We start from the raw sequence: 10,948 nt of genomic DNA on the forward strand, positions 1-10,948 counted from the left end.
GAAATAGAGGGTGGGTGGTGGAGCCTCCAAAGAGAGCAAATTCGCTCAAAATCAATTGAAAGTGGTCCGAAAGATATGACAGTGACAGAAAAATATATATACATATAGCATAGCACTGTTGAGATATTTTTGGAGGCATCAGTGTGGAATTGTTTCCTCACGATTCTTTGAAAGTCTGTCGTTACAAATACCACTAGCCAATTATGACAGGCCTACCATACAGTGTATGGTTCGTAAGCGGGAAGTTTGCTTAGGTCCAAGCAATCAAAATGAAGGCCATTGCTTAAGCCACACTGGAAGCCTAATTTGCATACATCACCCTATGTAAGTGTACACGAGACTGACTGCATCAGGGTTGCCATTTAGCCTTTTTTGTATACGGCCAGATTTCTCAAATCTGGCCGTATACAAATTTGCCTTGCCGTAGCATTTGAAAAGTCACGGCCAAACTATATTTGGTCGAATTTTTTGAAAAGTTTATATTTTTTTTCAATATAAGGCCTAATATAACGTAGACGTTTTTTTTTGGATATTTTGTTTTTGTTAGCTTAAATTCTATATTTGATTCTTATCTTGTACCTTTGTTTGTACTTGCACTAAACACTTAATATATGTTCCCCGATTGTTTATGAAGTTTATCCTCGTTTAAGCTTTATGAAGACAGTTCATTGCAAGTTTGTACCATATATTGTGTGTCTTTGTATATGTTCCATCTTACTAGTGGGAGGTTCTATCTCTTGAATTTCTTTTGAATAGGCCTATAAATTAAATACTGTACTTTAATTAATTTATTATTGCCCAATTGAATTGTATAGCCCTAGGTGCCGCCCTAGGTGTAGAGCGCCATATATAAATGCTCATGTGATCATTCGGGTCCGATGGCACCTCCAATTTCAAGCAAGTTTTGCAGAGACTTCTTCGAAGTTAACCTGGAGTTAGGTTGTATGAGAATGAAGAAGATAATTCTGATAGCAACATTGATTTATTGCTTTAAGTATTGCGACAATAACATTCAGAGGCGAATTTAGAAGTTTAGATAAAAAGTGTGTATTAAAGTTTTCATAGGTTTGTTTTAACGCCAGTTTGTGTTACCTAACTATGTAACTTAATTCATTCTAATTAATTGCCAATAACAGGCCCTTAAAATGTTTACTATAGATCGACTACAATGTACATTAATATTTAATACATTTAAATCAAATTTAGTTGAATCCTAATATTGTGATTTTAAATAGCAGAGATGGCAGTGGATAAGGGAGAGGGGTGGTAAAAAAAAATGATCGCCCAAACGCATCAGGATATTTTCGGGCGTCTAGAAAAGACAAATTTCCTTTAAGATGGTGTTATCTCGATCGGACCCACTTTCGCTCCCTCCCCTCCCCCTTTTTTTCGGCCCCGGCCCTCCCCCTTTCGGACATCTCTGGATTTTCCCCCGGCCTGCATGCCAGCAACTAAAGAACATAGGCTATATATTTTTAACATTGTTCTGTGTATATCATTTTCATTTTCTGATTGTCGTATAATTTTTGTTGTATTTCAAATGAATATACCCACTGTTGTCTTCTAATCGGATTAAAATCTGGCCGAATTTTGGCCGATATCGAAAAAAGGTTTGGCCGAATTTGGCCGTGAGATGGCGTGTGTTTGGCCGTGAAGCCTGTCGACTATCTGTCAACCCTGGACTGCATTGCATTTGACTTTAGATGATAGCGGAGGCGAAGTGGATAACACAGCACTGTGTTGAAAGTGGATACGATTATATTAAAATTGAATTGCATAGAGCATTCTGGGTGACATTGAATATATTATTTTCAAACGTTTCTTAAACTATAGATCAGAGAATTAAATATACTTTTTATCTTCAAGTGCTAAAGTGATTTTAATATAGGCCTACAAGATTTTACTGATTTTAAATTTTCGAAATTCCAATTTAGAATCCACTTTACCTATTATCTCCCTGTATATAGAGCAACATATACAGTATACAGTTTTAAATAATTTATATTGGTTCTTTGTTGATATACTGTATTCAGCAGAATAAATGCATGAATGTTATTTCGTTGACGATTTCATTATATTTTATTGTATTTGTTTCTAACTGCATTTTATGAGAAAATTTCAGCATTTAATTTTTTATATAATTTATATACCCTCAAATTGTATTCTCATTGTATCATTATTAATAGATCTACATGAGAATTAATTAAAATAAATAAAAATAAAATACCACAATTTTGAGTGAATTCTGTAATAAATAATTCTGTAATTTAGATGCAGCAGAGCAATATATAAAACACTTTAACATAGGAACCATTATCTTTTGGAACATTGGCAAACAATTTTGGCAATATTTTTAAGTTCAATTTCCAATCAATTTTGATTATTTTGAATTGAATTTATTCATTAATCATGTAATTGAAACAAGACAAGGAAGGAAAAAGTGCAACAAACAACCCTGATTATAGGATAAGCCATAAAAAGTAACAACTACAATACTGTACATCCATGCGGGTCCCATAAAAAATGATTTCAAATTGCAGAGTCAACTGAGTAAAGAACAAAACACGGACAACGTTTAAAAAGCAACAAAATACAATGAAAAATTCAGTAAAATTGGTCTAAACATGTTTTTAAAATTTGATATGAGGAGAGGGTTATACCGTCATACCAAACAATTTGATGCCTGATGTTTACTGGCGCTATTCATTATCAAAGTCAATCAACTTACAGTAACAATTGAGGTATCTATTTCATATTTTGTTTTCCCACTCTGGGCATGTATCTACTCTGATTGGCTGAAAATGGAAGAGCACTCATACGTCACTATGCAAAGCCTGGCTGCGAACAGGCGGTAACAAGGACAATCTTCGCACTGCTGTTGTAGCAGTGAAGAAAATTAAGTTAGCGTCGTAGTAATAATAAATAATAATTCTGGATTTATATAGAGCCTCACGTTGACACAACCTCGAGGCGCTAACAACAACAGAGAAGAAAAAATCAAAACAAATGCAAATGTACCAAAAAATTATTATCAATATTTGGTTTTAGTTTAGTTTAATTAAGTTAAAATGATTGGTTTGTTGATTATCAATAAATTTTATTATTACAATGCTTTGGTAACTGGAATCATTTCAAGGCCTGTTACATTCCTATTTATCCCAAAGCCTTCCATTTTTCTTTCCCTTTTGCTTCTAGTCTTTGCGGACACGATTTATTTATTTATTCTTTCTTTTGACTGGATACATTTTCAATACAAAAGTACTGGTCTCCCAAATGGTCCAGTTATTTTTAACAATTTTAGGAATAGAAACTTAATTAAAATTAACATAATCAAAATACAAAATCATTAGAATTAACAAGACTAAAAAACATTCAAAGAAGTATATTTAATTCTCTGATTTATAGTTTAAGAAACGTTTGAAAATATTCAATGTCACCAAGAATGCTCTATGGAATTCAATTTGAATATAATATCGTATCCGCTTTCAACACAGTGCTATGTTACTTCGCCTCCGTTATCATCTAAATCCAAATGCAATGCAGTGCAGTTCTGTATATTTATATAGGGTGATGTATGCAAATTAGGCTTCCAGTGTGGCTTAAGCAATGGCCTTTATTTTGATTGGTTGGACCTAAGCAAACTTCCCGCTTACGAACCATACACTAGGCTGCAATAATTGGCTAGTGGTATTTGTAACGACAGACTTTCAGTACAAACGCCTTGAATGATATTTGCTACACTAGAATGTACTGTACAGTACTAAACTAATTCCTCCATGGTATATTAAAGAATCGTGAGGAAACAATTCCACACTGACGCCTACAAAAACAATATCTCAACAGTGCTATGATATATATTTTATTTTTATTTATTTTATTTTAACTGTCATATCTTTCGGACCACTTTCAATTGATTTTGAGCGAATTTGCTCTCTTTGGAGGCTCCACCATCCACCCTCTATTTCAGATGCGTGTATTCGCAATGTAAATTAATAGGCCCCTACCTTAATTATTCAAATAACAATAATAAATTATTATTATTATTATTATTATTATTATTATTATTATTATTATTATTATTCATTATTATTATAAATCGTCGTCGTCACATTTTCAATGCACAGTCGGAAAAGTAAATTGACTTGTGATTTTTTCAACGTAAATTAGCTTTTACATATTGTTTATGCTGCTGTGAAGTTAAGTTAAACATAAGGTACATGCTCAAATGTATAAACTTTAGTTACTTTATTTTTTTATGAATACATAGACATATTTAATAACTGTTTACGCCTTGGTAAGATAAATGAAGATACCAATGGGAGTTTCATCATTATTAATGGCAATATGAATTTTCTTAATGAGATCGAGTACAGCCTGTCTCTTATTGGATAAAGTCTTGTAATTTTAGTTAAGTTGGGATACATCAGTGGAGTGAGACAGATTAAACATATGACAGATGAAAGAAGCAATAGTATTTTCATTTTAGATACAATTTAGATTATTTTTTTCTCTTCAGTAGGTAGAAGAAAAAGTGAATTAACATCGTTTCCATTTAAATAATCATTACATTTAGCATTACTTTTACAATTACAATCAATTCTTTCTTCAGCGAGTTTGACACCAATTGTACTAAAGTGGTTGTTGAATGCATCAGCGATATTAGGGGTGTGGGCACTGTTGTCAGTATCCGGGAGAACAACTTTAGTTTTGGTTTTACCAAGTATCTTATTTATAATAATCCAGGTTTTCCTTGAGTCGTGACGGGAGTTGTATAAGCATGGACCTATTAATAATCTTATTAATAGGTCCATGCAGTATCCATGGAGGTGTCTTTTTCATATTTTGTTTTCCCACTCTGGGCATGTATCTACTCTGATTGGCTGAAAATGGAAGAGCACTCGTACGTCACGATGCAAAGCCTGGCTGCGAACAGGCGATAACAAGGACAATCTTCGCACTGCTGTTGTAGCAGGGAAGAGAATTAGGTCAGCGTCGTAGTCTTTGCGGACGCGATTTGAAGCATTAACAAGACTAAAAAACATTCCAAATCATATATTTTAAGCTTATTTTCACGGTTTTTGTTCCAAATACAAGTTCACCTCATTAATAACGATCGGTCGTTAGTTTAAAACAAAGGAAATAATTATGCACTGTACTATAAGGGCCATTAAAGGAGAGTGGAACTTAATTTATCGACAAACACAAAATTTTCGCTTAAACGAGAATTTAGGTCTGGTACCTAATTTCTCGGTGGTAAATTTTCGTGACACAGGCCGCAACACATGGTCGATCCGCTCGATTTGGCCCCGGGTGGATCTGCTCGAGTCGGCTCGGCCTAGCCAAACGACTCGGTCTGTTTAATTTGAGTTTATTCGGAAAATCATCGCACAAACAATTACATTGAACCATTGGTAAAGTAAAGAAAATAATAGGCTTTTAATGAATAACAAAATAGAAAGTGTATTTAGATTTTCCAGGATAAACTGGTTGAACTTAATCCTAACAAGGCTGGTCACCCCGATCAACCTCTTATTAGATTACAGTATATAACGAATAGGCTGCTGAGCTTGCTTTGTCTATTACTAATATATTTAATTTGTCATTAAAGAAAGGAATTTTCCGAATCTTTGGAAAAAGGTCACAGCTGTACCCATAGGCCTATCCTAAAATTAAGAATTTTAAATATGTTGCGGACAGTGGCGGCGCCAACTGAGGGGGGTAGGGGCTTACGTCCCCACCGGACAGGTCAAGTCCCCCCCCCCGTCGGGCAGTCAGACCATAAAACATATAAAAATAGGCCCACACCAAGCCAACACATCTGTCACAGTTTGAGAGTGCCAATTTCGGCCATCCAGAGGTTGATACTTTTTTTTTTAAATCTCATTTTGGTCCCCCTGTCGGACAACTTAGCTGCTCCCCCCCCCAGAAAATATATCCTAGAGCCGCCACTGGTTGCGGACCGTAGGCCCATTTCTATAACTTGCATTCTATCCAGAGGTTTTGAATCCTTGTTGGTAATTGGATTTTTGATGACATTAGCGATAAACTTTATGCCAGACAATTTGGCAGTAGAAAATTAATGTTCACTATTTAGTCAGTCTGTTTGACTCTATTTTAAAGGATGTAGGAAAGATGGGAGTTATGTCAACTTGTGTGCCATTGACTTTACCAAGGGGTTTGATCGTTTCGATCACAATGTTGTAGTTAGAAAGTAAATAGATCTTGGGGTAAGATCGTCCATAATTCCCATCATCTGCAGCTTACTTACGGGGCGTTTTTCTAACACAAGTCTGCAGGGATCAAGTCACCGTACATGTCACTGTCATATACAGTCTAATTCAAATTTCAGTATTGTTAAAACCAACAAACCGTTTGATAAACCCTAAAATTTTCATTGATTTCATAAATACATTTCTAACATCGGTTGACCATGTTAGGTCACCTGAAATGTCAATACCAAGACATCTGTGTGATCTAACAACTTCAAGGGGATTAGTGTCAATTGTATAAGTAATATGAGGTATATAATCAAATTTCCTAGTTATGTGCATGACTTCATATGGTTTTCGTCACACCATTTGGAAATACAATGGAGGTCAAGGGCATCACGAGGACTTTATACTGGTCTATAAATCACTGTATCATCAGCATACTGCTTCATATGAGAAGTAGTATAAAAAAGCAAGTCGAAAACAAAGATATTAAATAAAAGTTGACCCAGGACTGACCATTGTGGAACGCCCGAGCCTAATCTGTTAATGAGGAATTAGTAAACGCATTTCAGCAGAGGTCCACATACTCCCATACTATGCAGTTTTTTAATAAGCAGATGATAGGCGACACTGTCAAATGCTTTTCCCAATCAAGGAATATAGCATCGACGACCGGTGGGTTTTTGACATCCATAATTTACTCAAGTGGCTTGAGTAATACATGACCTACGGTACCCGGGTAAAACCCATGCTGAGAAGAACTGATAAACCCAAAGAACTGGAGATGAAATAGAATGTTGTCAGCAATGATACGTTCAAAGACTTTACTTATAATAGAACACAGCGATATGGGTCGATAATTTTTAATATCATTAGGGCTGTCTCTTATACACATCTAGATGTGTATAAGAGACAGCCCATAGGCCTATCCTAAAACAATGGAGGTCAAGGGCATCACGAGGACTTTATACTGGTCTATAAATCACTGTATCATCAGCATACTGCTTCATATGAAAAGTAGTATGAAAAAGCAAGTCGAAAACAAAGATATTAAATAAAAGTTGACCCAGGACTGGCCCTTGTGGAACGCCCGAGCCTAATCTGTTAATGAGGAATTAGTAAACGCATTTCAGCAGAGGTCCACATACTCCCATACTATGCAGTTTTTTAATAAGCAGATGATAGGTGACACTGTCAAATGCTTTTCCCAATCAAGGAATATAGCATCGACGACCGGTGGGTTTTTGACATCCATAATTTACTCAAGTGGCTTGAGTAATACATGACCTACGGTACCCGGGTAAAACCCATGCTGAGAAGAACTGATAAACCCAAAGAACTGGAGATGAAATAGAATGTTGTCAGCAATGATACGTTCAAGACATTACTTATAATAGAAAACAGCGATATGGGTCGATAATTTTTAATATCATTAGGGTTACCAGATTTAAATACAGGGGTGACATTTGCCTGTTTCCAATCTTTTGGAATAAAGCCATCAGTAAGGAATTTATTGAATATTCTGCACAGCACAGGAACAAAATTATATATAATTATATATATATATATATATATATATATATATGTGTGTGTGTGTGTGTGTGTATGTGTGTATGTATGTATGTATGTATGTATACACATCTAGATGTGTATAAGAGACAGACACTTACTAGAACTCTCAGCGTCTATATATGTGGGTACCACGTTTTCCCTTTCCATTCGTTAAGATGTATATATATATATATATATATATATATATATAGGCCCTATGTATATTTGAATGTTAGTAATTAATTCCTTCATTTAATATTATTATAGATTTTTTGTTGCTTAAAATGAGTATCTTTTGTTCTACCTCCTGTTCTTTTTTGTCTTCTGCTACTTTCACTTTTGTTCTTCTTTTCCTTCTCTTCCATTGCTTCGTCTTAATATGTTCAATCCTCTCCATGTTAGTTGTGGGGCGTAAAATTTGTCAATTCGATATTGTGAAATATTTTTCAAACCATGTTCCCATATAGGGAATTTATTCAAAACTCCAGGCCTCCGGCCCCTTGTAAAACAAATTACTATAAATTAAATAAACCATGTTCCATTCTATTGATTATCCTCAATTAACACAGTGTTAATTCTTATGTTTCAGTTATGAATATTAATAACAGACATATATCGATGCAGAGACGAAAAACAAAAAACATGTGGATGGTCAAATTGTTCAGCGCAGACCAACTATCACCTACATTTCTCGAACCGTTTATTCTGTCTGGGTACCGCGCTTGTGAAACGAACCTAACCGAGTGTTTGCAAAGTGCTTTACGACGTACCAATGAAACCTTGAATTTTTGGACGCACTTTATACCGTTTTTATACTTTTTGTGGCGTATGTTGCAACTGAGCTTCTGTCTTGATTTTGTCAATGACCCATTCACATGGCCGTTGCTTGGTCAACTCGTCTGCACTTGTTTATATTTATCAGCTAGTAGCTTTGCGCATCTTCTAAGCTGCCTCTCTGAACGGGCTCGCCATGTTTGTTTCTTCTTCGACTACTCATCCCTGGGTATGTACAGCTTCGGATGTTGTATTGCTTACAGGTGTTATTCTTTTCCACAAAATTTACTAAATACAGAGTTTTTCAATTTATACATCCCGATCGGCGTACTCAACGCAATATTAATGTGCAGCTGTGGTGCGTGCGGGTCGCGTTTCATGACTGAGAGTTTGTTCCGCCATTTATGTCGTCTTTCATCGTTCATGATCCCATATATTTTTTGTAGCCTACCACTATTATACCGCGTGACTGTCTGCCCAGATGACGAATGCGAAGCTGCATCAGTTGCTGTGCATCGATGGCAATTCGTTGCGGCATTCTTTACAGCGTTTATTTATGCAACTCATCTCCCCGAGAGGTTGGCACCCGGCAAGTTTGACATCTTCTTCCATAGTCACCAACTCTTCCACTTGACTGCATCCATTGCGACTATGCTACAAGTGAATGCTTTAATCATTGACATGAACGACCGACGCACTTTCCTTGAGACGGCAATCGGAGTGCCAACATTTTGGTATTCCCTCGGTTTACTCATGGTGGTTTTCTCCATAAAGATGTTTCTTGTGTTATGTTTTTCAATCTGTGTTTTTAGACATCCGGAACCAAAACACATATACAGACTTAACAATGGATATGTTCTCACTATGCAAAATGAATGTATTGAGAACTCGCATATATATACCAAAACTAAGTGGAACCAACTGCATGATGGAAGCAACACTGTATCAAACATGACTTGTATCAAGCCTAAAAATATATGCAACGCTGACAACAAATACAAAACGCTGCTGAAGACAAAAATAAAGTAATACTCAAAATAATTTTACTGCGTAGCACCGTAAACACGGAGGGGTTGATCCAGTGGAAAATGTAGGTAGGGCCACACGACGTGGTGAAGCACCTAACGGGGAATGGGGTCGTGGTTTTTTAGATTCTTGTTTAGAAATGCCTGATTATAAACACTGCTACATTGAATACAAGTTGAAAATTAGTTTGTTTTGAGTAAGCCTACGGTGCTGTGCTCCCATCTTTCTTATTTGCTTTCTTTTCTCCCTCTCATTTTTCTCTCTTTTTTATGGGAGCGGGTATCCAGAGGCAACACTCCTTCCACATCCCGATGCCTCTGGATATGCCATTGAACAAAATTAAACAAATAGATAAATAATAGTAATAGTGCTCAAATAGGAACATAATGTTATAAAGCATAATCCTTCCAAATAACCATCGGGAACATTGTATTACACAATGCTACGCCTCAAGAGGGCATTCGGCCAGATAAATCTGTTCAACCATGAAGCCTTCGTGGTCTAGTGGTTATGACGCTCGCCTTGTCAGCGAGAGATCGCAGGTTCGAATCCCGTCGGAGGCATTTTATTACACAATGACTTTCATAGGACTTTATTCGTTGAAAAGCTACAGGGTAGCCTACGATGTTCCATCATGTCCTTATTTAAACACTGTATATGTACCTTTGATGATTTATATTATATTTTTTATTCAACAGTGGTAACGGCTAACTCCCTTCAATATCATATATATATGTATATATATAATATATATATATACATATATATATATATAAATATATATATATATATATGTGTGTGTATGTGGGTTTTGTGTGCAGTATTATATATAAATAGCCTATATATGTTATACTATATTTCTGACGTTATATTGAGAATTATATTGCTGACGTTATATTAAGAGGTTCTGGTACCGGGTTACCGGGTAGCACAGACACGAAGGGATCCTTAGGGGCGAAGAAAGTTATTGATCGAGGTCCTAGTCCACATACCAAGTACCATGAGCATCTTACTTGATGGATACCGGTGCTATATAAAACTACACAATAATAATAATTATTATTATTATTTTATTAACTTTTGTTTGATCACAGGTGGGTATCAGCACCTGTTTACCAAATATATAATTAGACAGACTTGGTTTGATATAAATTTATTAGTTTTCAAATAGGCCTATTTCTTGTAAATAGAATTGTCTACTGACTAAAATAGATCAAAATCATGTCCCTAAAACCAAGGCAATTCAACAAAGGACGCATATCTCTGGACGTATTAAAGGATAACTATGGCATCGATATTCTACGCGCCGCGAGCCACTATATGCTGACCGTCACAAAATCTATAGTAACCATCAGTGTGTGACGAATTACCCACGTGCGTGTCAG

At 35.7% G+C, this 10,948-nt stretch overlaps 1 protein-coding gene across 1 annotated transcript in view; it reads left to right on the top strand.

Moving 5' to 3' along the window:
* Nucleotides 1-10,107, top strand: part of LOC117105620 (membrane progestin receptor gamma-like) — a 19,873-nt gene extending 9,766 nt beyond the window's left edge. Inside the window, exon 2 of the mRNA XM_033246795.1 lies at nucleotides 8,353-10,107. Within this exon, the coding sequence (XP_033102686.1) occupies nucleotides 8,355-9,566 (1,212 nt within the window). The 5' untranslated portion in view covers nucleotides 8,353-8,354 and the 3' untranslated portion in view covers nucleotides 9,567-10,107. The remainder of the gene's footprint in view (nucleotides 1-8,352) is intronic.
* Nucleotides 10,108-10,948: the final 841 nt, after the last annotated feature.

This window comes from Anneissia japonica, unplaced genomic scaffold, assembly GCF_011630105.1.
Source record: "Anneissia japonica isolate Jap-2015-1 unplaced genomic scaffold, ASM1163010v1 scaffold2320_len370340_cov150, whole genome shotgun sequence".
In the NCBI taxonomy this organism is placed as follows: Eukaryota; Metazoa; Echinodermata; class Crinoidea; order Comatulida; family Comatulidae; genus Anneissia; species Anneissia japonica.